At 33.9% G+C, this 27,796-nt stretch overlaps 3 protein-coding genes across 3 annotated transcripts; 2 read left to right on the top strand and 1 right to left on the bottom strand.

Moving 5' to 3' along the window:
• Window positions 1–930: 930 nt before the first annotated feature.
• LOC117336701 lies at window positions 931–3,060 on the bottom strand. The gene is made up of 3 exons (XM_033897311.1): window positions 1,855–3,060; window positions 1,253–1,376; window positions 931–950 (listed from the first exon to the last, which is right to left on the bottom strand). Exons 1-3 carry the CDS (start codon window positions 3,058–3,060, stop codon window positions 931–933), a joined length of 1,350 nt encoding a protein of 449 aa, XP_033753202.1.
• A 6,994-nt stretch (window positions 3,061–10,054) lies between these two features.
• LOC117336324 lies at window positions 10,055–18,089 on the top strand. Its single transcript, XM_033896818.1, has 7 exons — window positions 10,055–10,140; window positions 10,671–10,914; window positions 11,737–11,792; window positions 14,796–14,831; window positions 16,461–16,638; window positions 17,727–17,776; window positions 17,986–18,089. The coding sequence occupies exons 1-7, from the start codon at window positions 10,072–10,074 to the stop codon at window positions 18,037–18,039; spliced, it is 687 nt and encodes a 228-aa protein (XP_033752709.1). The 5' UTR covers window positions 10,055–10,071; the 3' UTR covers window positions 18,040–18,089.
• A 4,889-nt stretch (window positions 18,090–22,978) lies between these two features.
• On the top strand, window positions 22,979–25,293 carry LOC117336323. The gene is made up of 5 exons (XM_033896816.1): window positions 22,979–23,159; window positions 23,541–23,686; window positions 24,122–24,217; window positions 24,658–24,766; window positions 25,114–25,293. Exons 1-5 carry the CDS (start codon window positions 23,071–23,073, stop codon window positions 25,184–25,186), a joined length of 513 nt encoding a protein of 170 aa, XP_033752707.1. The 5' UTR covers window positions 22,979–23,070; the 3' UTR covers window positions 25,187–25,293.
• Window positions 25,294–27,796: the final 2,503 nt, after the last annotated feature.

Below are 27,796 nucleotides of genomic sequence, written 5' to 3'. Positions count from 1 at the left end.
TTTGTTTGCCAAAAAGCATGCGACCATGTTCCGGCTGGTCCAACGGGAATTATGAATTTTTAATATGAATTATAGCATTTAAAAAAAATAAAAAAAGTAAAAGGAATGTAAATATAGGCGTTGACATGTTTTTGTATGGTATTTATGATCTATTTGAATGCCTGGGCAGCTTTGCAAACAAACACATCATAATGTGCTAACGTACATTATGTTGTTTGCTTGCAAAGCTCTGGCATTCAAATATATCATAAATACCATACAAAAACAGTTCAATACCTAAATGAGATCAGGAAATTGATGATGTTTTATTTCTTAAAATTATACATTGCTAGTCTTTTCCACTTGTAGCGTCGTGTAAATCTTGATGATGACAATTCGAAGAAGTCATTCGATATCAAATCAACTGGGACATGGTAAGTTTAAATATCCAAAAATTAAATACATTTGTGTTAAAACAGGAATCGTGCTTTTCAATACGTTGCAAGTCAAACTCATCGTAAACAGCTGATGTTGAAAAGTATGAAGCGTCCTTGATTTCTTTAAATCAAACTTAGCTTGCAGCTGAAATAAATTTCAAGGAATTCTTCAAAAATATATGGTTAACAGTAAGCATGCAATTATCAAAAAGCAAAATTTACGTGTGCTGGACTTCATCTGTTTGCGATACACAACAATCTCCCAGCGTCTATAGCGAGCACACACGCACCCAGTGTGACAAGAATGACTACAGCGACGTAACCAAATGCGGCTGAGGACGTTCTGTCGTCTGATGCGGAAATTTTGGACCGTAAATACTTGTTTGTTTGTGTTTTATTAACTGTAAGCTTCTTTTGAAGTTCCTTAGTTAGGTCAGTTATTTGATCGGCGGTGTAACTGGTGTAGCAAAGACATATTTTCGTACTGCAGGTCAGAGGAGATGAAGTCGTTAGGTCAGTTGTTGACGGCTGATGCTGAAAAGCAGACACATACAAACTTATTTCTGAGTGGAAGTAAACATCCTTATCACAGAATTTATGCATTTATAAGTCATTAAATTCACATTCATTTTAAATTATTGTCATGCTTTCCTTGAATTCGTAACTTGTAATATTACGTTACTGTGGATAACAAAATTGAAGTTATTGGATCCGTGTTTGAAATGTCTGACGTCACAAGCAAAATATTGACGACATTTTCTTTTTCAATCACTCGGCATTTCTAGGTATCAAAATGAACAAACAAATGTAAATAAACAGGGTTTTAGCGACGATACATATCAGCTGCTGTTTCACTTGAACAAAGTTCCCAAAGAAAATCTGTTTCTTAGGTTTGTAGCCGTTTTCCTGAGTAAATAACACTTGAAATTGGTACTTTCCATATCCGAAAAAAGTAAGGTCCTGAAATTTTGAAAATCAAAAGTATACAATCCTACTTAAAATAGAATGAGGTAGGATTACAGGTGTAATAACGCGGGAATTACAGTCTTTCTTGGCGGGAAGCAGAGAGAACTAATAAAAACTGCAAAAAAAAAATAAATGAAGTTTGAAAGACGTACTTGATTAACTTCAATTGATTTGTCATAATAGATGCTCCTGACTAAATGAAAATGAAAATAAAAAATCAAATCAAATCAATTAGATCGAGCAAATGAGAAGTTATGATCAGCCGAGCGTTATACTGCGGGTAGTACCTACCATGGTTACACCAATGCAACACTCTCGTGAAATATAGAAAATATCATCCAAGCACAAGACTTATATTTTCGCTAAAGACACCGATGGTTACCCTCTTCCTCCGATTAGCATACCACTAATGGTTAGGAATCAGTATTCAAAGCAGGACACCTTACCGAAATAGAATAAATTGTGATCTTACCTGAAAGTCATTTGGCAACAAAGGATATCCGAACGACTCGAACCCCCAGCCGAAGTATCTTGTTCCATGGAGGTACCCCGACACATGCATGTAAGACTGAGGTGCAGCAAGAACAGACACTCCTTCACTGACACGAATCCGCATCCCGAAGAACTCCTCGTCGATGCTAAAGAATTCTACTCCAAGGGGCTGCGGATCTAATATTGGTAAAGACTGGTTTTCCGTTGTTATTAACATGAGTTCAGCAGATTGGAAACTTGTCGGTACATAAAGGAAGACATCCGCCAGGAGTGTCTCCATAGGCTGTGCTATAATCAAGGACGGGTCTTTATCTGAAATATGAGAAGTTATCATTGCAACTAGGAATTGTTTACTAGAGGTAATTACGCATGCGTGATTTAACTCATCTGACATGTAGAAATCTCCGCTCTCCTTCAAAATGAGAGGATCACTATTTGCTTCAGCACAAGTTAAATAAATTTCAGTGTCGTCCGCACATGCGACAATTTTGAAGACGTAGCTGAATTCCTCTGGTGGCACAGCCACATAGCGTGTTCCCCATTGTTCTAGGGGAAGCAGTTGCTCAACTAGATATGAGCCTTTTCTTGATCCTGATTCAAATCCAAACCATTTGTTTCCACTGAAGACACTGATAGGGTGTGTGGCTGTAATTTTTGTTCCTGTCAGGTCCCCTGCACTCTGTATTTGAATAGTATTGAATTCATCAACAGTCTCATTTATGATGTCTGCATTTTCGTAGTTTGTGCCTTCGTACACCACGTACTTGCTATCGGTTCTAAGCGCTACAGTGACACGCGTGTTGTCTGTTGTGCCTATTATAAGAATCTCAGAAGAATGATATGACGTCACCGCGAAGTATTGTGCCCCGAGAGAGGAATATTCGACTCCAGCAAATAAATCCATGGAATTTTGTGAATCCGTTTTAACACGATTGACTCCAACTACACTGATTGTTGCATTTGAATCAACCCGTATGCCTTTAAAGCTTTTCTTAGAATCTATGTTCAGTAATGCCGCCGCAATGTTATGAATCCGAAATGACCTTTCTTCAAGTACAACTTCTTCAATCTGCCCTGAGTGGAGCGTGATATTCAGAGATGCTGGTTCCCTACGAGTATTCGTAGTGACAACCTCAAGCTCAATATCTTCCTCTGAAGTAAGGGTATTTTCCATAAATCCTACCATGTACGAGAAAATCCTCGCATCGCTATACACTGGACCTACAAAAGACAATTTAAAAGACAATTTATTCCCTGTCAACATAAACAACAGGAAGTGTCCACTACGTTTACCTGATTTAGTTTCAAATGGAAACATAATTCAGTACGAATTGATGAACTAAACACAAATGTATGCCAAAGATGCACAAGATGCAATAAAGGAAATAAAAAAAGGAGTAGTATGCCAAACTAGAGAAAATAAAGGCAAAATGTAGACATTTAAATGAATTTTAAGTAAAAAATAAATTTTAGAAATCAAGACCGATACAATGAGAGATTAATTATTTGTAAAGGGCCGCGGTTGCCGAGTTGTTAAAATTCCCGACACTTTATCACTAGCCCTCCACCTTTTGGTTGCGAGTTCGGAACCTACGTGGGACAGTTGCCATGTACTGACCGTAGGCCGGTGGTTTTTCTCCGGGTACTCCGGCTTTCCTCCACTAACCATGGCTTTTAATAGGACGTTAAACAAAAATAAACCAAACAAACAAATAAACAAAACAAACAAACAATCAATATACATATGTATGTATAGAGCATTGTACATTATGTATAGGCACAATAGGAAGTAAACAAATGCCCACAGTAAATGGAAAGCAAGGTGTTTCAAAAGATTGGGTTAACGCCTGTGCATATTTAACATTCGCGTCGGCCCCCAGTTATATCATATTATAGGTAGATATCCATCAAATTGAACCATTATCGCATAAATGAGTAGTCATTATATCAAATGATATCCATAGTGGACTTAATTGCATAACACAAAGTTGAGGGAAGGAGGTATTCTAACAAAATTGTAAATATTTTTCACCGGCTAATGAAGATTAAAAACATCAATTTTACCAGTGTGCAGTGTATAAATGCTGTTATTTTGATCCCAAATATGTCATATCGCATGCATGAGGTACGCGTTATAATATATTTAATTAGAAAAACATAAAAAGTTTCCACGAAAATTAAAATGTAAAAACATTGTCAACTTTTAATCACAGTCTACATTTTATACTTCTTTAAATAATTCCCTAATTACATACTTTCTGCAGAATTAATTTGAGGAAGTATAAGAATCGATAAGATCATTTTTAGCAAGTCAAACATGTCCAATGCATAATTTCCAATAATCATGAAGATTTGATTATTATTGATTTTTATTTTGAAAACCAATATATTTTCTATTTTTGTCTTTTACAACACAATTGCACCATCTTAAACATGAGTTTTTGTTACATACAATGATGTCGCACAAACGTGCATTCTGGAATCAATCCTCTGAAGATTCAATTTTTTTGACAGTTCGCCAAGGTAATGTCACTAGTCCCATCCTTTAAAACTTTTAACATGGAGAATCAGAAATACGTGTTTATTCACAAAAACAAATCTCTAGTTTTTCATGTGTGTATGTTCGCCTACAGCAAATTATATTTGAACAAATAGAAATGTCATATGTGAACTTTGGACCTTTGAGATAATTCTTTCAGTGTGATTTACATCCATAAGCCAAGCACATATGTTATCTATCGTGGGTATCGAGGAAATTATCTTAAAATGATCGGTAGTAGGAGGTAAACTTTCCGGAATATCTCACTTACATCTAAGTGAGCTTTCTAAAAGGTATGTAATTGAATTTATGATACTATATCCCTGTTGATGGGATTGAACCAACTTGTATTGTGTGTTAGACAAGGGTTCTCTGTTTTTAAGTGTCATTTAGAGATGAGGATTAATAATTATGTAATATGCCCTCGTGTTTTGTTTAATGATCGGGAAAAAGACAGAATAAAGCCACACATATATTAGTTTATGTACGATAATTAAATTGTTGTCCTTGTATATATTGACATATGTTCACAAAACCATTTTCACCTCAAGTAGTTCTTCAGACGATATATTTCTTTTAAAATGTATGAGTCAAAACAACCGAATATAACGTAAAAAAGTATAAAATAATGAAGTTGTATTTTAATAAACATTACAAAGAAAATATATCGGTATTTGAAATAAAAATCAACGATAATCGAAATTTTGTATGTTTTACTAATTAAATGTATCACTTCTCTTACCTCATGTATGTCAATATAAGATATTCGGTATCAAAATAACAGTAACTTTATTCACTCTAAACTGTTATAATTGATTTTCATATGTACATTGTCATCTGAAAATTATTAATCATTTTGTGAGGTTACCTCCTTTACACAACTTGGTGTTATGCAAGGAGGTCCACTACGACTATCAGTAGTGATAATAACAAGTCATTCATGTAGTTGTGGTCCATTTGCATGCATCTACAAATGTTAAAAAATAATAAAAGAAATTGAAGTGGGGCCAAATGTTGACCCCAACTTAAGTTAATCTAACATTACATGTGTTCCTGCCAACTATACGTCGCATATTTAGCATCATACTATGAATCAATTTATTTTCGCATCGCGAATTACGCGAGAGATCAAAATTTGCGAAAAATTAATCGCTGCGAAAAATATTTTTAATCACATGTTCAATAGGACTGAGAATTGCGAAATTGAATCGCCGCGAAAAAGTCGTTTGGCATGAAAACGCGAAAATAAGTCACCGTGAAAATACGTTGGTTTATAGTAATACAATTGAAACGTCATAATAAATACCTGAAAGGGATATCATTACAAAAACTCCAATTCCAATGATTAGCCGCTTCCATCCAGGTCCCATTGTTCATCAGTGGAAGAACGGCGCAGTAACTGTGAGTCTACGATAATACGTACATTTGTGCCATATATTCTAATAATCAGCCAAGCACTCCATTGCAGGTCTGTCACTGTAACGACGGACGTATATACCTGTTTTAATAGTTGTGAGTATCTAAATTTATCTCCATAATTTATATTGATTATGAGTGCTACTGGTTAAATATTTATACTTCGATTTTTTAATAATTATACACGCTTTCAATCACTTATTCAAATAGATAAACTATGGTAACGACTAAACGTATACTCTTGATTCCAAGTTTTAAATGACGATGCGACATGTGTAACTATTGAAACCTAAACACGAAACTCCATATAAACGCCTCAAGGACCTTCAGATGGCATTCATTGTAGCTCAGTATGGTTTTGTTTGGTTCCGGAAATGATAACCCCTTCGTCGTCCCTGTTGGATCGATTGTATCGCTTTTGTATCTTTTGTTATATATTTGTTAATCCATTCCTTTGATCACCTGAAGGATATTTGAGTGGCACGAAGGCGGTGTACACTGATCATGGGGCCAACATAGGACCATTTAACACCTCATCTTACCTAGAATGCCATGACGGTATACTTCATTCGGTAACATAGCTGTGGTGACCGGGAATGGAGTGGAATGAGGAGGCACCATTAAAAATGAAGTTTAAGTAGGAAAATAGGGTGGACTATGGTATTAACAATTGAATTTGAACTTGACCAAGAACATTTGTAAAGTTTTCCAGGTAAAATGCAAAAATTTCCCCTTTCGTTTAGTAATGAATGACCTGCAAAGTTTGCAGTAGTTTACATCACTGACCAAACGCAATAAAATGCATTTCATGCGATCCTGGAACGTCCGAAACGAGAGTTGCCCCTTTTGGCCTCAACACCAAATTAACAATGCGATATTATAGATAGCAATTTAAATACCACCTACCTCTTAATTTGTTCTCCATCACTTGATTATGTTTGAATTTTGAAATTTTAAAATCTAATCAATAGCGTTTTTCATAAGAGTTTCCCGTTGATGCTTGTATGCAAATATTTGCTCCGCTACAAGGAAAATATTCATATAATTGGAGCTCCATAAGTAACGATACTCTTTCGAGTGGCATTGAATTCATGGTCAACGTATATATCCCGTCAGAACTATTGAGAAATATCTGTATTGCAGGCGTATTAGAAATGAAACTAATTTGTAATTCTATACATGAATATTCATAACGGTCTCCCATTATTTCAAGGTTAGTTATGTCAATTTTTTATACAGTCGATTCTCATATTATGCAATTCATGTGCTATTTGTTAAGCTGCCTACTCGCCACGACAGTGGTGTTGCTACGGGTTACATTTATATACAACACAGAGGAATTGTATTCAGAATCAACAACATGTCAGTTTCACCGCAATGTCTTATTTTAACTAATGCATTAAGTATTGCAATATAAATTCCTGTGACGTTAATTAAAGTTTTGCGGATTAGTATATCTCTTTTTGAGAATGGGACAATACCTGCCGTTTCGAAACTAGCGATCTTGGTTTTAACTATTCCAAACTTTGATATCCAATGATGCTTAATACGAAAGGAGAGTTTCGTAGCACTCTAGGTAAGCGGAGTTGTTATAAATAAATCGGAGTATTCATGAACTACATAAAAGTCAATGACAATTTCTTGTTGTGCTTTCAAAAGCAATAACTTTCTATTTCCAACCCCAGTGCTAATTTGGTAGTACATGAAATAACCAAAAGACTTATAACCATGCATTTTTCCTGGATATTTCGAAAGTCTATCATAAAATAGCTACACTTTTTGAGTTAAACAATACATGTGGTCAAAGACTGGGCATTTATATTTCACAAGTGTGTACCAAATACTACGAACGCGAAAACTGAGTCGTAAATCCGTAGAGATTCTATTTCGTTAAGCATTTAATTAACACAACACAAATGTTACATAAGAGGTCCGATAACGGAGGAACATTTTTGCATCCTGTATTAATTTGACACGAATTGGACACGGTTGACATCTTCTCCTGAAAGAGACTGACTTTGCTCCACAGATACATGTTGACACCTTTATCACGTACAACCAATGGATTCATCATATCCCAAATCTTAAGGTACAGGCTCACAGAAAGATTTCATTGCATGAAGTTATTTCGAGACTGAAACTACGGCTACCTTCATATTAAATACAAGTCTTTAAATACAGTGCAACTATTGTCTATTTAATGTAATTAGTGCCCTACCGGTGACACCAGGGGGGGGGGGGGGGGGGCTATAGGTTTTGCCTGCGTCCGTCAGTCCGTACGTCAGTCCGTCCGGTTAAAGTTTTGGTTAAAGTTTTATAATGGCACACCATTCACTTAATAATGGTATTAGGATGCTGGTTCTTTGCATAGAGGTTCTTTGGATGTGTGGAACTACTTTTGTGCGGTTAAAACTGAAAAAATTATTTTCATTTTTTGAATTTTTTTGCATATTATGAACTTAACTTGTTTTCTCTGTATTCTTCAGGTTAAAGTTTTGGTTAAAGTTTTATAATGGCACACCTTTCACTTGATAATATTATTAGAATGCTGATTCTTTGCATAGAGGTTCTTTGGGTGTGTGGCATTACTTTTGTACAGTTAAAAATGAAAAAAATATTTTTTTTTGATTCCCCCCCCCCCCCCCCCCCCCCCCCCCCCCCTCCCCTCCCAAATTATTGACTGTTTTCTCTGTATTCTAAAGGTTAAAGTTTTGTAATGGCTCTCCATTCACTTAATAATGGTATTAAGATGCTGCTTTTTAATTGTGAGTATTAATGAATCAATTAAGGATTGAATCTTGATTTGGTCGATTTCATGGGGTCATGAATTGAGTTGCTCTTGAGACAAATTTAATGAAGAAATTTAACAAAGTTCATGTTGAATTTGTCTCAAGAGCAACTCAATTCATGACCCCATGAAATCGACCAAATCAAGATTAAATCCTTATATTTCAATTGTTTTTTTTTTCGAATAAAAAAGTCGCTAGACTTAATGTCTCGACGCTTGTTCAAGTCCAAATGCGGAAAAAGCCCGAGTAGTTCCGGATTGTGCATGTCAAGTCGGTCGAGTAAAATAGTCCGCCATTTTAGGATTAAAAAACAGCATTATTTTGTCAAAATAGAAGTATTTAGCATATCTGGTCTTTCATAAAATACAAGAATACATTTTAAATTGGATAATTTCGATAATTATTCCATGTTTATAACAACAATGTAGAAAAAGTGAAATCGTTCCGCGGAAGGATTTTGTCTAGGTATTCATACGCAATGATCAATGTTAATCTGGTCAAATTCATGAGCAAATGAAACAGACTAAGTTTTGTAGTTTCATTGAGTCCAACTTGAGTATAAATTGAAATATTATATACATGTAACCTACTGGCATCTCCATTGAATTGAATGAACAGTGCAATTCCATCTAACATTTCATCTTCTACTACTACTATGTACTATTATGCTGTGCTATGCAGAATCATGTTTATATTTCATTCCAATGCTGTTATTACAAATTTCACTTTAAAATATTCTTTTACTCTGTACAGTAGACATACCAAAAGAATACCTGAATATCTGTTATGGGCAGGAAACATTGTTTATTCAATCCAATAGAGTTGAATTTACACATTGTTGGGAATGAATTTATTTTCATAAAACGATCATGTTTCAGTTTTGGCTTAACCTTTTTACTCAAAGTTCGCTAACGTTTTAACTTGAGGGCGCCGGTAGGGGACAATGTATTGGTAACACAACACAATTCAATACGTTTTTATCTTAATACCAACAAATCTTCTTTGGATTTGTGGGGGATTGAATCTAAATTTTGAGATGTTATGTTGCTGTGAAATGCATATTGTTGTCGTTTGGTACTACACAGGCAAAATTTCTTCACGTGAAATCCACGTGGAATTTCTTTTTTCATGTAAAATTTCAGATGAACATTTTCATGTCAATTTCATGTGAATTTCAAGAGATGGAATTTTGCTTGTGTAGTATAAACAGTTTACAGCATTCACATTTAATATATAATGTAAATAGGCCAATATATCTTAATACATGTAGTCTCCGAGTTGATTTAGTATATTAATAACGACAGCCGTCGTAAGGGTCAAGATTGCCAATGTTCTATGATCACACGTGAAAGGCGAGTGTTTTGTCCGGAATAGCGATCAGCTCGTGAATTAGACACCTGTTATTTACTGACAGACCACGTGTGTAAGGGAAGGCCACGGTATTTTTATAAACATGTACATATATAAGTTCGTGGAAGATAAGAATACACTATCGGGCTATCCTTCCACGATCTACACCATGGTGAGTTGTCTAGATAACTGATTATCAATTCTAAATACATTTTGTACATCAACATACTCCATCAATAGAAATGTTCAATTTGATCAGAGAATGAAAGTTTGGTTTTTGTTATTTTTTTGTTCTATGTATATAAAATCAAATATTTTGTCATTGTTCTGTGTATGTTAATTTAGTGTTTTGTTATTTTCTATGCATATAAATTTAGTATTTTGTCTTGTTCTTTGTACGTTAATTCTGTGTTTTGTCATTGTTCTATGTAAATAAATTAAGAATTTTGTCTTTGTTCCATGTATGTTGATTTAGTATTTGGTCTTGTTTTTGTATGTTAATTATATGTTTTTGTCATTATGGTGCATCTAAATATATTTTTTTTTGGCGTGTCTTGGTGTCAGTAAATGTTCCCTTTGATTATTGTCGATTCCGTTATACCTACAATCGTATTATAATGACATTATTATCTGTCTCCTCAGTGAGTTGGTGTTATGACATATCATTCCATGTATATTGACGTATTGGTACAATTTGAATAGATGATGTTATTTCCCGCCGTGTTGGTGTCGCTGATAGCGTTTGCGACTGCCGCCCATCCGACTGTTCCTCAGGGTGATCACCTCCTAGTTGTACTACAGGCTGCGCATAGTAGCAAAACATTTAATCAATTACCAGCGCGGGAACAGATTTTTCTTGTGGAATTGATTGCAGCGGCGGAAACAGACACCGTCACCCATTATGTGGATAGGGTTGGCTTCGACAGGCTTCTTCAGTTCCTTGATCGTAAGTCTGCATATTTTAATACGTTTCCATTGGTGACTCTTACTCGTTCACGTGCATTTCTATATATATTTATAAGCAACTCTGTAATTAATATGGAATAAAGCATGTGGAAATGTAGCAAATAACATTTGGAACTGCAGCAAATAGTATGTGGATATGTAGCTAATAGCGTTTGAAAATGTAGCAAATAGCATTGGGAACTTTAGCAAATAACATTCGGAACTATAGCAAATAGCATGTAGAAATGTGGCAAATAGCATTTGGAACTGTAGCAAATAATATTCGGAACTATAGCAAATAGCATGTAGAAATGTGGCAAATAGCATTTGGAACTGTAGCAAATAACATTCGGAACTATATCAAATAGTATGTGGAAATGTAGCAAATAGCTTGTGAAAATGTGACGCTAGAAAATTACTCATGCGAAATAGCAAATATTAAAGGTACTAGAAATATTCTGCTGTAACAAAGTAATGCACTATATCTGATGAAGAGCATTTATTTATATCTATTTATTTCAGAAGAAAACTACTCTTCTCATGTATACTTAGACTGTAGTAAACTCTAGTCAAATCGTTATATTGTATTAATCCTAGCTTTAAATCTGACGTTATCAGTCTTAATATACATTGTACAAGCTGTAATTCCTATCTTGGAGTGAATAACACAATTAATCCAAAACGGAGTATCGTCATAGAACGAACTATCCTGGGGGGAAAAACCCCGTAGTTATTGACACTAAATGGTCAGTTATAAATTAAGAGGGCAAATTATGGCTCACTCGGCGAGAGGTTGGTTAACATTGCATTTGTTCTATTGTAGATGTCAACCAAATAAACCAGGTAGAAGCACATCAGCTGGAAAAATACCTGATACAGGTATGTTCATAACATGTACATTTTAAAAGCCTAACACGACAATTATATTTGTACATACTTGTACCTGTATAAACAATTAATAATATTGAAACCCTAGTAAATACTAGCCCGGCTAGAGAGATCTTCTCTTTTGCTCGATCGGTTGAGCGTAAGACTAGTAAGCCAAACTCATAAAGATCAGGAGCAACAAGATTCAACACAAAAGAAATTGGAGGCAGTCCGTTTGAAAAAAAAACCAGAGGGGTAGCATATTAAGAGCTAGGTCAATTTGGTTGAAGAAGGAAAATAAGCAACATCCTATTTTCTAAATCTGAAAAACAGAAACTTTACCTCAAACATTATTCCAAATATCAGAAAGGAAAATGAGTTTTTAACAAACCAAGAGGATGTTTTGGCTTATTTGGAAACCCATCTTTAAAATTGTAATGTTAAAGCTAAATACTTTGTGATGAAGCAGGTAAGCTTTCAAAAACACGAAAAAACAATAAAAGTTCTAGGGCAGACGGTTTCACTGCGGAATTTGGTTGTCTGTTCCATAAACTATGCTTATATAATTGGTCAGTGTTCAATTACTCAGAGGTTCGGTGTTATAACCTATATTTCAAAGGGAGATAAGCCACATCATTTCTTTAAAACACCTATAACTCTCTTAAATATTACTTATGAAATAACATCTGGAGCGATCTCAAATAAGAGTAAAACAGTATTGGGAAATGTCATCAATGAAGATCTGACACTTTTTTTATCAGGTAGGAACATATAGTACAAAAATATTTTCATTGTGTATCACTTTGGAGAATAAAACAAGAAAAAGGGCCAAAACTTTTCATAATAATGTAAATGGATCAATCAATCAAGGTGGCAATATTTCTAAATCTATTAAGATTCAACGTGTTGCCGGCAAGGCGATCCTATCTCGTCATATATTTCCATTTTCCTTGCTGACGTTTTACCTAAAAAAAACAACAACAAACAAACAAACAAACACACAAAAAAAAATCGTCATATCAAGGTTAAAAATACAACAATATTAAAGGCTCAGTATGCTGATGACACAGGGTTGATTCTAGATTCATCAGAGAATCACTCGTTAAATAATTACACCAACATTTCAGGTTAAAACATAAACACCAGCAAAACACAAGTCATCTGGATAGGCAGTAGAAAGTACAGTGATAAAGTGGTGAAAAGAAAACGTTTTTGAGGATAGATTTCAATGTGGATTTAAGTGAAATTGACAAAAAAATAATTTGATATAAACAAAATTGGGAAACTTAAAACCCTATTTAGTGTTTGGAATAGAAGAAACCTTACGCCAACAGGGAAAACATGTTATTAAGTCATTGTTGAATGCACAATTTAGTTGTTTGTATATTACTTTACCAAACCTACCAGAAAAAATATATACTGCTCAGTTTAATGTGGTATTATTTGATTTTTCATTGAATGGAAAATGTCATAAGATTATGAAAGATGTGATAATTCAAAATTATAAGGACGGAGGTTTAAAGATGATTGATGTTTGCGCCTTTATAGATTCTCTTACCTAGACTGGATAAAGAGAGTAGTACAATCTCGGGGAAAATTGAGTTTAGTTCTCAACACAAAGATGGATATATACAAGCTGTGTAATTGCGGAAATAAATACATATTTTTTTGCGGAGCAATTGTCCAATTTTATTTTGGAAAGATGTTTTTTAAAGTCAAACTAAAGAGTATTGACATTCTGAAGATTAGTAGAAAAAAAACTATTTTGAAAACTGCTGTATAGTACAATAAGGATATAAAAAAATAAACCTGTGTGTTATTCTACTTGGTTTCAAGCAGATGTGATTACATTGAGTGACCTTATTAAAAACTCTGATAGATTGACCTTTTACTCTTTTGATGAATTTATACATGCTTTTCATGCGAGCACCAACTTTCTACAATATCATGGAACAGTTAATGCATTCAAACATTTTTTAAGAAATCTTAATGCTTAGAAGGTCCTCTCTGTCAGCTATACCACAGCTTTTGGAAATATGTTTTTCAAAAGTAAAAGAGGATCAAAAGATTTTTATAATTGTATTATTACTCCAAAAACGTCGCCAACTCGGATCAGGAAGTTGAACCATGAGTTTGAATTTGATAAGGAAATATGAACCAAGATATTTAGAATACCCTTTTTTCAGTCACAAATAGTTCACAAATACAGCGGTTCCAACTTAGAATCATACATCATATTTTTTTTTATTACAAACTCCTTCCTTTATAAATTAAACACAGCTGCTCGACCTCATGTACGTCATGGAACATGAGACAATAGCCCATTGTTAATTTTATTATGTACATTTTTCAGTGTCAGGAGGCGCAAAACTCACTTCAGAGATTTGAAACTTTTCTTGACCTATTTCGTAATCATTTTACCTATAACGTTTTTCCACTGTACTTATGTAGATAATAAGATTTTAATTTTTATCGAACACTATATCTATAAAACCTGATGCTACAGCAACTACTGAAACCTAAATGGACTCATCAATGTTATCAATCTTATCAAAGACCATTTCCTGGTTCGAACATTTGTAAAGAACAGTGAAAGTGCTGATGATAGCTGTATTGATGCATTGGTAATTTGATGATGATGATGATGATGATGATGATGATGATGATGATGATATACATGATATACATTTGTAAACTTATTTTCATAATGGTGAGGATGTTTGTTTTATGGGTGAGGTGTATTGAACCCATGATGATTATGATACACATCCATGCACAATACTCTGTGTGTGTAAGAAAATGTGTGGATATAACGTAAACAACTTTGAATATTTTTTTGAAAAAAAACCAACAACGTTATGATGAAAAAAATTATATTAATCACAATAACTAAATGTGATGATATATTTATGTTCAAAACAATCAATGTCAAAATAAGCTTAAACTAGTGTACGCAAAATAACATATTCTGAATGGCAACCGGTAGACATGTTATTTCTGAATGTTCTATTTTAGGAGCTCGGAATGGAAGAAACAACAACAGTGCCAGGGGTAAGATACTTTTATTTCTAAATTGATTACGTATGGCTTCATTCAAACAGTAATCATTTTGTACGTCTTTCCGTTCGTCCGTTCGTGATAAGATTTTGTAAAGTAATATTTCATGAACATCTTAATGAAAAATAATCCCCCGATGATATCACTCTTATAAGTGCTAAACTTGGTTATCGGTCAAGGTTAAAGGTCAAAAGCCGCACTTGACTTCTTTTGAAACAAATATATCATCTATTGAACCCTTTGAAGATTTAGTTCAAAGTCACTCCATTAAATTCTTCACTTAATAACGTTTCTGTTTTGAATAGTTAAGCTTAAAGGTCAAAGGCCAAACTTAGCTACTTCCAAAATGAAGAGTTTTGTATTAAGCATCTCATGAACCCCTGGATTTATTCATTTTATTGGGGGATTGGAGTATCATTTATTTTCTTATCTATTTATTTATTTGTTTCAATTTCCTCAATGAGGATTACATTTAACCCGAATATTTTTTCTCGTAATCAGAAATCTTTTAATTCCAATAATAGTCTTGATAGTGAAGCACCGTCAGAGTCTAACAAGTCATATTGGGGAATTCCTTTTAAAAATTTATGCATAAACATTAAAAAAAATAGTTCTGGCGAGGGAAATACGAAATATGTTTTAAATGATTGACCTTTTATTTCTTCAACTTATATTTCTGACATATTACCTGAAAATATTTGGAATATCGCCTGTAAAATGTTATTGGTCAGAACTGCTCTTCTAAAATCCCACATTTGAAATTTGTAATAATACTTGCTGCGGCATGATAACCTACATACTAGATGCTAGGATTAAATCGGACATTTCACATGTTCGACTTATCAGAGGTCATGAACTGGTGGACTTTGTCAGATAAGCAATTTGTCAGATAAGCAAACGGAAGTCATGATAATATTTTTTGTGTTATGCTATAATCACACAGAAATTTCACCAAAATCATACAATGTACACGGTTTCATGATCAAAAGCATCGCTTGTTTTTATTGACGTTCTTCCAATTGGTTTTTCCTCTTTTAGTATTCCCCGTTCTCCTCATCCGGGCCAGCAGTGATAACTTTAGATTGATATAACTTGTTTCGCAATTGTTGCAAAGTAAATGAAATAAATTAAGTTCATAAGATATTTGTGAGGGCAAAAATGAAATAGAAGGTACAGGCAAATGGGGTTTCAGCCTAATCAGAGGCCTGAATATTGCGACCGTTTTCGCTAAAGTTATACGATTTGTATACACTTGTGCGTGTATGATGCTGTATCAACACCCATGTAAAGTATTAGTGGTACTCAATGACCGAGCATCCTGCGGCCAAACCCGTTTGTAAACAGCATGCATTAAACGAAATTATTTCACTTAAAAACAATCCATCGGTTATGTAGCTATGAGTCACAAGAGAATTATACAATATTGGACATAATCTATTCGAGACATAACGTTATGATTGGCTGTAATTTCCTATTGTTTCATTTGTTACATTAACATATGCAAATCTCGTGAGGCCAAAGTTCACATTAGCATGAGTAAATGTTATATTTTCCTCTGAAAATGTATAACGCATTATTGCTGTGTTATAAACTGTATTACATGTATATTATATATACCGACAGCTCGGTCGACGAAGTCTTCAAGATGTTCTCAGTACCATCACCAATAACGCAGCATTCAAGGCGCTATCTACCGACGACCAAAACGTTATGTTAGATCTTGCTAAGGCGGCCGAGAGTGGAACCGCTACACAATATGTGGAACAAGTCGGATACTCAAGGATCCTCGCCTTGGTGGAACGTAAGTGGTAACTTCATAGTGTAGCGGAAGCGTACCGGGTCGGTCATTGGCGACAAGGTAGCTCAATCGGTAGACCATCCGGTTAGTGTTCGGAGGTCCCGGGTTCGAACCCCGGTCTGGCCGTACATTTCCCCACTCCTCTTACATTTGGTGCCTGTAACCAAAGCTTGTTTCAAGTGAGGTGAATACTTGACAAGGGAATAGCCGAACCTTGGTTGTGAGTTGTTAGGTCTTCGGGGTTGAAGACTTGTAAAGGGATGGAAGAGTGTAGCGGAACTGGACCGGGTCGATCATCGGCGCCAGGTAGCTCAATCGGTAGAGCATCCGGCTGGTGGTCGAAGGTCTCGGGTTCGAACCCCAGTCTGGCGGTGCATTTTCCCACTCCTACTACAATAGTACGCGTGCTTTGTTTATGCAGTTTATAATGGTTATCTTCCGTTTTACTTATGGGCGCCATGACATTGCCTGAAGTGTGGTGTTTGGGTTGAGAGTTTGGTCCTGTAAGGAAGATTTAATGACAATTCCTAAGATCGTCTAAAACAAAGTCATCGACATCGTACTTGATTGGTTCACAGCACTAAAGGAGAAGTTCGCTCAAATAGAACTTGCCCATTCCGATATTAATATAAGGGAGTATTAAACAACCTACTAATTTTTTTTTGTATTAAATGAAAAAAACTACACCAATGACCTTGTCCCCTCACAAAGTCCTGTGCAAGTTTTTTTTTCTTTTTTTTTCTGTAGACTATCAATTTACTAGAAATGTGAGGACAACATAATGTCCTTTCCGTATTGTTTAAATCATGAAGCAAACAATTTACTTGTGTAGATAGTATACATTTTCGCGATTTCTTCGAAAATAATAGCTATAATTAGAATACCTTGTAATAAAGCAGCATTTACAGTAGTAAAATCCAATATATAATGCAATATCAAAATCTATCTGAAAGATATATCTACCGAAATTTATCAAAAGTATCAAGATGTTAGTAAGTAGCTATTACATTACCTTTACATATATGTCTGATGATATATAGACAGGACATTATTATTTTCTTTATTTATTTTTTTATTTATTTATTTTGTAGACATTATGGCACCGTCTGAAACTCACGTGTTCTTGCACTACTTGTCTACAGTAAGTATTGCTATCATCGTGTAAACCTGCACAAAACTTCATAACTCATCATAATCAATAACTTTTCTGCTGTGCATTCGTTAATAAAATATCACTGTTCCTCCTTATCATTCATAACGCATTAACACCTGAAGACGTCATTAAGTTTTTGTTTATCTTATTTCATTTTCACTATTACGTCATTTATAATATTATATATTCTGTTTTAGCATATCGCAACAGAGCTCGGACACAACCATCATCATGGACCTGTTGTAGGTTGATGATTTTAGTTATATCTCTATGAATAATAAAGAGAAAACATGGTGTAGAATATATTGTTCTGTTACATTTAATGTTGATGTTTAGTTATGACGTCATATGATTCATGCATATGACCAGTACCTATACGTACTGTGTGTGACATCACAGACAGTGAATATCACAGAAAATATTGATATATCGCTTCAATAAGCTCACATATACAATACAGTACTGAAAATATCGCTTCAATGATATCACGGACAAAACGAAATCCTGTGTTGAGTTCGGACCATTTATTCAAGTATATCCTAGCTGTGCTGATATATATACCAGACTCTCTACAAAACAGAAATATAAAACACTATAAGTACAGTGGACGTTACGTTAACAGACTCTCACAGTGTAGACAGACACTACGTATTAACGTGTTACAGTACTGACAGCACATCGTACTAAACGTATTACTCTATCCTAACAAACTGACGATACAATATATAAAATATATGATATAGAATTTTACATGACTCTTGTAGTTAGTACATACAAATTACATTACACACATATATAAACATCTCGCATATTTATAATACATAGATGTGTCCAAGGTAAATTCGGACGTACACATAATCAATATAGTACAGATAGATATTACAACTATCTGTATATATATATATATATATATATAAGTAAAGTTACCTGCGTGTGTCACAAAGTCTAAGATACTCATGGTATCGTCATACTAGAGACTTGAAAATATTACATCAGGACTGTATCTGTAAAGTTACAAATAAAAGACAACCGATAGCATATAGAATTATGTAATAATAACACTAACTGACATAAAGGAATAACTTGCCCTTTTCAGAAAAAGATCAAATGTCTTAATTTGAACTCGTGGCGTCATATAGATCGCCATGTAAAAATACATGTAAAGATCTGAAATTCGCTACTATAGTTAAAAATTAAATTACATTGAACAAACTATAATATATATATATATATCTTACTAAACAAACATGGGAAGAGTGGCAAATATAAATAAGTCAACTTACATTCAATGTTTGGCCAGTGCGACAAAAAAGTACAGTCCGACCTCTGGTTGTCACGATCGTAAATTTGACAATGACCGGAAAACCGATCTGGCGCCAAAACATTGGACCAATAAAAATGTACATATCTCTATGACGTAAAACAAAAGACTTGACCATTGACCACAGTACAGAATACGGACGGACGAGAATATAACGAAACGATATAACATTACATTTTGAACATAATACTTATTACAACTAGGTAATTACGGAACAATTTAAATACAAAATATACATAAAAATAATCCTGCCACATATATATATCGCTACAATGATATCACGGACAGTAGATATATATATATATCGCTTGAATGATATCACTGATAATATAGAAATATCGCTACAATGGTATCACAGATAGTATCGATATATCACTTCAATGATATCACAGACACTACATATATATCGCTTCAAATATATCAGACAGTATAGATGTAGCGTTTCAATGGTAGCGTAAACCGTTTAGATTTTCTACCAATGTTATTGCAGACATTTGAAAAGATTTCGATGCTATCATAGACAGGTTGCAATGGAAAAGGAAGAAAATGAAGGGAACTGGAAACAACCGGAGGAGAGTCTATATTTAGAATAGGGGATGTGGTAGAGAGATGCAGGATAGTCATGGGCTTACAGAAGGGGTTATCTGATGTGAGATGAAGGGTGTTAGCTTGAGCTTATACATTATTGTAGTTCAGCATACAGCTGACTGGAAAAGATCTATGTGCTTACAAAAAAATAAATAAAAAAGCAAAAAAAAAAAAACAAACAAAAAAAAAAAAACAAAAAAACAAACAAAAAAACACATGAAACAAACGTTGATTGTGAAAGGTACTGGAATGTATTTCGGATAACATGAAAGATGTTTTTTTCAAAAATTGGCTGCTCTTCAACTTGCGAAAAGTAAGCAAGGCTCAGATATGGACCGTTCAATAAACGTTGACAATCTGCACGATAGGTTTATCTAAACCAGACTTTATACATGTATACAGGCGTCACCAGAAAATGTCTACAAACAAGTAAACGACATAAGAAAATGTGTTGCTATCTGAGACATGACCATCTTTTTTTCTTAACGACATAACAAAAATGCATTTGTTTGCCAGGTGCAAACAGGTGTCTTATCGTTCTGTGATACAATTGAGAGAAAAAACCCTTACTGTCTGTGAAATCACTGAAGATAAATATGAATTTGATATCATAGATTGATTCCTCCATATTACTGACAGTTAAGATGCCTTCATTCGTATATATTTACATTCAGTATGCTTGAAAGCATTGGCGAAAATTGTATTCATTTGTTCATAACAACATTGGCCTCATCACAGTGTATAGTAACGTCGGGGACCATTTGGTGCTTTTACAGGTAAAATAAAAAAAAGAGCAAAAATATAAATTATCAGGAATAGAATTTAGTTTTCAACATTCATGAGGTAAGCGCAGCATTGGCTTTCTGGACATATTTGGTTCAGAAGTCAACGTTGTGATGACTTCATGAATGTTGAAAAAGAACTCATTCCTTAAACAATTATATAACAAGTGTGAGATAGTTCTTAGAATATAATATTTAAAGATGAATCAACAGTGATGTTAAGCCCATAAATACGTGACGTCATATCCAATTGGAAAAATAGATTGAATAAAATTAATATTTGTAACAGTGTGACGTTTCCACTGAGCCGTAACATTGTTCAATATTTGTAAATTAGTATTGAAAGATTCAACGTTATGTAAACGTAATCTCCATTGTCCTGATTATAGATATTCCTGAATGAGAAACATATTTCAAACGGAAATTGAAAGTCATACCACGCATAATGACATTCTTGATGGATTTTTCATGACTCGTAACAGCTGATTTTTCCATTATAATAATCGTTGAAACGACTTTCGAAGTGTCAGCTGAATCAAATATTACGAAAGCTGGAGTATAAATATGATTGTTCTGTGTTAAAGCTGGTAAGTGTGTGTAAAAACGACCTTCGTCTGTTGCCGTCGTAACGACATTCATCAAAACATCTCCTGTACCCTGTCTGATATCTGTCAGCTCAAACCAACAGGTAAGTACATCGACTCAATGTTATATGTGTGCATTGGTGTTTATGTAGATGGTATGTGTGTAAATTGGGGAGGGGAGTGGGAGGAGGTCATAACAGTTCTCTAGTTAAAGATACCTTTTGCCAAATTGGCAACCTTGACAGCTGATTAGTTTAAATCGTTTGGTTAAGTTTATTTTATTTAACGTCTTATTAACACCCAGGGTCATTTAACGACGTGCCAGGTTTTGAAGTTGGAGGGAAGCCATCCGCGTACGGTCAGTACCAGGCAACTGCCCTACGTACGCTTTGAACTCGCGATCCAGAAGTTGGGGGCTAGTGATAAAGGGGCCGGACACCTTAACCACACGGCCACCGCGTAATTTCCTGCTTTTATATCAGGCATTTTTTGTGAAATTTTGTGTATTTCTCAAAAAATTAATTCGCCCTAAATCCGGACGTTATAAAATCAAATAACATGAAATTTTTGTAGGTGTAAAATACATTGCTACTTAGTTATATCTTTGATATTTTAGAGATTCAGAAACACGTGATTTGCTGTATTATACATATATATTCGGGTGTGTTCGCCTTTCTCCCACTTTTTGGAGATCAAAAGAATTATATATAAACACTTGAGAACAATGGCACGCCAATTATAGTCTGTTCTGTGAATGTGCATATATACAGGTAGATATTTACCGGTATTATCATATTATCAAAGTCATACTGCATGTACTATATATACCACAATATATCCATTTATAATATTAAAGGCGTCTGTCAATGTTTCGGTATTGTGTTTTTTTTATTTTAAATTATTTTTTTTTTTTTTTTTTTTTTGTAATAATGATATTTTCCAGATTCCATTAGCCAAGTTCAATTTCAGAGCATAATACATTATACAAAAATTCTGAAGCATGTGGCGATTAATATTAGGATAAAGAATGATAGACATTACAATACTTGTATGTATACAGAGAATACACTAGCACAGAACACTTACATCATTTAGTACAGAACATTTACATCATAATATGAACATATCTTCATAACTCTGTATTTTATATAAATCCTAAACTTGCATTCCTGGGGGAAGATTAGACTTTATTTAACCATAAAAGTGATATGCAAATATCTTTCTGACGAAGGGAAGATATATTGTTCTTATATGTAGAATGGTGTATTTATTTCTATATTTAAATATCAATAATGTAACAAGAAAGATATTCAATCGAAATATATTCTTAACTCATATTGGCATTTATTTCGTAACATGAGCAACAGCTAATGCCTCTTAATTAATTTTTCCGTATAAACTTTATTATTTTCTTAATTCACAACCAATAGTATTATTCGCATTTTGGGTCTTCCTTACATTCCTTTGGGATAGTTGTATGAAGTCCTCGTTGTCCATCTTTACCCTGTGGCCACGTGTCTTGGTTACTGACGAGGGTTTGAACTGAGACCGAAAAGGGCTTGTTACCGTCTTTAACAGTAATTGACCAGAATAGGACTAGACTGTTTACGATTTTTAGATCGAAAACAGAGGACAACTCGAAATTATGATCTCCTATTTCTGTCTTTACATAGATGTACCAAGGTATTGCTTATTTCAATCATGGAAATAAATTTCTAGGCTACCGAAAATTCCATATTCCACAAAGTGCTTAACACATACAATGTAGGTACCAGTGTTTTAGCTAATCATAGTATGGCGGAAAATGAGGGATGGTTAGTTGACACCGATTGGTCTCCCAACTACCAGTCCAAATTTAACTTTCAAGTTAGTTGCATGGTCTACTGGGCAATTTTTTTTTCTTTTTTTGCTTTTTATTTTCTTTCTTTGCTTTTTATTTTCTTTCTTTCGATCATTTTAAACAGATACCTCACAGTCTGACAGTCTTTTAACATCCGGGTACAAATCATGGCGTCCACACGGGAAATCTGTTCGCTTTTGCTGGTTATAATTTTGAGTGTTAATATTGTCGAGTCGAGAGTAATGCAACCCGTCACGTGAGTAAATTCGAAACTTTGTTAATATAAATTGATATTCTAATATTATAATTATTGGAAAAACAAAGTAATGAATGCTCAACCGGTATATTAACATGCATGGAGATGAAACCATTCCTCTTAAAGAAATGACAATCAAGTGTCATCAAATAAGCTAAACCAAGCTTTTAACGACATTAAGACTTATGTAACGTGTAAATTAAAAATCTTAAAAATATATACATTTATAAAATGATTTTTGAGCTGAAGCTGTGAATTAATGTGAGGTTCATGTTTATATCAGAATAATTTTCGAATGATACATACTACCTCTTGATTATCACAAGGATTGAAATATGTCATCACAATTTAGCATACTCTGTGCCGTCTGGTGTATTTCAGTCCTGCGTCATGCGATAAACCAGCTCTTCCGGGAATATGTAAGAAAAAGTCTGTTCCTAGCAAGTGTTTGTTTGATCCCAGCGTCGGGACACTCCAGGTGGAGTGTAAAAAAACGAAAAAAATATCGGATGATTGTATTTCACTCTGTAAGTATTTATCAATCAATATATCATTATTATCACATTTCCGCAATTTAGTGTGTTCCGTCTGGCGAAACGATCCACTTTAGTCGGTGCGACCCTCGGTCGGTCAGTTAAATGGAATTGCATTCAGTGTGTCGTCGACTCTTTATTTGGGAAATGGAGACTTCCGGTTTATCAGCATATCTCTACATTTAACCTTTAAATAAAAGTTAGTTGTAGACAGTTTCTTTAACAGTCACTGAGAAAGATATTGGGTTCACTTGACAGAATACTGATGAGGTTCAATAAATCTACTAATACCATATTGAATTATGGTCTACGGGAGACAACTCTTAATGAATTGAAGTCCAGAAATGAAAATAAAGTATTAATCGATTAGACAATTACGCAACGTGCGTTGCTAAATACGTAACATATTGTAATTTTTATATTGCATAGTGGCCTTATTTAAAACAGAATCCTTCTGTTGCCCTGACAACCGTGTGGTGGTCGGCACGAACAACAATAGGCCTGTCTGCTGCAAGCTGAAACCAGGTAGGAAACTAAACGATTATTTTTATACAATTATCACCATCAGTAAAATATATGATATACGCCATACATACAGCATTAATGCGTCATGAACTCAATTACGACAACTGATCCATCCTTAAGTCTGGCACGCATGCGTAGCACTATGTTCGCAGATTTTGGTTTCGCTTTTAATTTTTCAATGTAAAGCCATGCTTTGGACACAAGTCCTTGTATCTTTGCACAATGGGCATTATATAAGTGCTGTTTATCGAGCTTTAAATGGCAAGCCTCACGTAAGAATTAAGAAGTCATTATTTTCTGAAAAAATATCATATACAGGATACACCCAGAAGACTTGTACTTGGCTGATACGGATATTTGAGTATATATTTGCATGATTGCACACATCGGCAAATAATATAAACAATTTCAGTGATTATTTGCGTATGTCCTCTATACAGATATTTGCCTGACTGACTGCGTCAAACAGAACGTTTTCTATTCATTCAAACTTGGTTTTGACTTCCAAATACCGGACGGATACGCACTACACGGCAAGTACCTGTACGGGTAAGTAAATAAACAAAAGAAAGAAAGAAAGAAAGAAAGACAGAAAGACAGAGAAATGACGTATCCTTTACTTAATCCCTGATGTAAATTTAAAGCGCAAATAAATCTCCCTTACAACAATGTTGCTTAAAAGGACCATCGATATATTATTAATTTTGAACTCGTTAATTACGATATTTATATTGATAGGGTAATGAGTTGTTAATAAGCCAAATGAACTGAATAAATGATGATGATGATGATGATGATGATGATGATGATGATGATGATGCTATTCCTGAATATATAATTATTCTGTTAATGGTTTTTTTCCTCAACGTCTCAGCTCGTCCACTTTTATTTTGCAGAAACTGTTCCGATGATCCAACCCTTTTCCATGTAAAACTTTGCAAGCTGACGAAAAAGGAAACAAAATATTAAAAACAACTGACAACGCGATGCACGTATCGAATAATATTTCAGAGATATGTTGTTTTTAAAATATCCAAGCATGAATAAATTTATTTATTTGATTAGAGAAAAAAAAAGTTGGTTTTTATTTGTTTAGAAATGAAAACCATAGATGATTCCAATGACTCGCTTGATGATTTATGCATTAAAATTTACACAAAGAGGAACTACGGTTAATAACGGTAATTAGAATCGTAATAACTGATAAAAGTTTATTCACTCTGGAGCTTCCGTCGGAAGTAATTATAAACCACTCAGGAAACAGAATGATAGATACGAATGATGTCGTATATGTATACTGCTGCAAGGCGCATTTCGTTAAACCCAAGTGTTACCAGCGAAGATAATAAAAGAAATAGAAAAGTTATTGTTTTATAACTGTGTATTGTGTTGATTAATCATCGATTTGTGCTGATTAATCATCAATTTGTGTTGATTAATCATCAATTTGTGCTGATTAATCATCAATTTGTGTTGAGGAAATCGTCAATTTGTGTTGATTAATCATCAATTTGTGTTGATGAAATCGTCAATTTGTGTTGATTAATCATCAATTTGTATTGATGAATCGCAAATTGTTTATTACATGTAAGAATATGATTATGACAGACAGCATACAAATATAATAAAGTGAACTACAAAAATCATTCCAAAGATACAAAATCTACGCAAGCGAAAACTTACTTAAAAAAGTATTGATAATGTTGATATTCCAATTAAATAAAGTAATTAATGACGTTTTAAATATGAAATGGAAATATTTAAACGTGACAGACAATAAGCAAAAATTACCCAAAAATGTAATTGTGGAGGCAGTGGACTCGTAACTTACTAAAATACAAAAATATAATCACGAATATTATTTCAAAAAGTTCATGTTAAGGATTAAGATACTGTAATTTGGAAACAAAGAATTAACCGAGCTGCATTGTAAATAAATGAAGTAGAGATCGATCTTGATTACAAGATGACGGGTTTCTTCTTTCCAATCTGTCTGTCAATTCCTGGTCGTAAAACAACAAAAAATTGAAGTGCATAATATTTATAATAGACACATAAATGATATATATCAATTTAATGACGACGCCAAATTACTCATGAAATTGTCCTCTGATTATCATAAGGAGAAAAATAGTTTATTTTGTTTAGTAACACAGACTACCAAGAAGTTTTTATCCCTGAATTATTACTCTAAATATTAATTAGAAAATACAAATAGTAATCAATTCTCAACAAGAAACAGCGAATAAACCGAAAATAACTATAAGTCTAATACACATGAAATGCACGTGTTTATCACACCTAATATGATATATACACGTCCCACACGTTCTTTGTCAGCTGGTGAAATCGACATCTGTGCACGGATATGTATGTCTTTATTAGTTGCATAGTTGAGGACCTGGGGTTAACAAGTTTTGACACGTGCTAAACAGGCTAGCAGCGGCGGGCATTGTTCTCATCATCACATCCACATGTGGCCTAGATTATCGTGGCCTATTTCAAGACACAGAAGAAAAAAAAAACCTTCAGCAAAAGTTGATACTTTAGTACTTCAATGTATCTATATATAACAAGTCTGGCGAAGTAAATTGGCCGTACATGCACGTGTTGCACTTTCATTTTCACTGATAGTGTAGCATATTACATTTAATTGTAAATATAGAAACCATTCATCTACACGAAGAAAACGACGGAGATGGAATTTTACTATTAAAGGTAAGATTTAATGTAAATATTTATCTATGAAAGTATTTCGTATACCTTCCTTCTAACTCAAACATTTGTCTACACTCGATTAAATTCTCCTTACCCTCCTTACTGTATTTTGATTCTTTAGGTCCCTAGCATCACTGACAATTCCTTGAGAGACTGAACAGCTGTATGATACACTTTTGTGTTCATCATTACACCTACTGTATCTGTTACATTACTTAATATGTAATTCCATTCTTTGGCTCTTGTATAATACCTCTTCCGCCTTAATTTCATGCTTGTAATGGTTGTTATGTTCCTAAATACGATAGAATTAGAAATACCTCACGTAATTTTAACAAAAACGTTTTACACGAAAAGAAAAAAAGAGACAAAACGCGATTTAGTAAAAATTCGAGATTGAAAAATGAAAAAAAAAAAAAAAAAATGTAGAAGCATTGTGAATTCCTCTGAACATTTCATACATATATATCTTTTGTTTTATCTATCAAATGCGATTTAAAAAATGGTATAAAAATGTGACGCATTTCCTTTTTCTGCATACAGAAAAAAATATAAATAGCTATAATCATAAGTAACCAAATCATGTCCCATGTTTATATAATTTTTGTTTGTGGATTAGTATGATTAAACATGGGTAAACCGTTTGACATATTTTCATTAGTTATAATATATCTAAAATGTTATAGCGAAAGAAAGGTCAAGGTCGTAATTTCGAGGCAGTTCCCATCTTTCTCAGAAAAAATAGGCGGACAAACGGATGGCCGTGTTTTCTCGGCTCAGAGATTTACTAAAACTGTATAGATAAAACAATTATACGTACAGAAATATATATTTGAAAACATAGATTTTTATATATGTTCG

This window comes from Pecten maximus, chromosome 10 (assembly GCF_902652985.1).
Source record: "Pecten maximus chromosome 10, xPecMax1.1, whole genome shotgun sequence".
Lineage (NCBI taxonomy): Eukaryota > Metazoa > Mollusca > Bivalvia > Pectinida > Pectinidae > Pecten > Pecten maximus.
Note: the sequence above shows the minus strand (reverse complement) of the source record. Positions and strands in the feature narration are given on the sequence as shown.

What these genes read in the sequence shown, in the direction of transcription:
- LOC117336323 (XM_033896816.1), top strand. Translation starts at nt 23,071, where the DNA reads ATGGCGTCCACACGGGAAATCTGTTCGCTTTTGCTGGTTATAATTTTG. An exon ending in CTGCTGCAAGCTGAAACCAG is followed by an intron (nt 24,218 to 24,657) that starts GTAGGAAACTAA and finishes TCCTCTATACAG; the next exon opens with ATATTTGCCTGACTGACTGC. An exon ending in CACGGCAAGTACCTGTACGG is followed by an intron (nt 24,767 to 25,113) that starts GTAAGTAAATAA and finishes TTTATTTTGCAG; the next exon opens with AAACTGTTCCGATGATCCAA.
- LOC117336701 (XM_033897311.1), bottom strand. Translation starts at nt 3,060, where the DNA reads ATGGTAGGATTTATGGAAAATACCCTTACTTCAGAGGAAGATATTGAG. An exon ending in TGTTGCCAAATGACTTTCAG is followed by an intron (nt 1,377 to 1,854) that starts GTAAGATCACAA and finishes TCAAAATTTCAG; the next exon opens with GACCTTACTTTTTTCGGATA. An exon ending in AGTGAAACAGCAGCTGATAT is followed by an intron (nt 951 to 1,252) that starts GTATCGTCGCTA and finishes TCTGCTTTTCAG; the next exon opens with CATCAGCCGTCAACAACTGA.
- LOC117336324 (XM_033896818.1), top strand. Translation starts at nt 10,072, where the DNA reads ATGTACATATATAAGTTCGTGGAAGATAAGAATACACTATCGGGCTAT. An exon ending in CTTCCACGATCTACACCATG is followed by an intron (nt 10,141 to 10,670) that starts GTGAGTTGTCTA and finishes CAATTTGAATAG; the next exon opens with ATGATGTTATTTCCCGCCGT. An exon ending in GATCCTCGCCTTGGTGGAAC is followed by an intron (nt 16,639 to 17,726) that starts GTAAGTGGTAAC and finishes TTTATTTTGTAG; the next exon opens with ACATTATGGCACCGTCTGAA.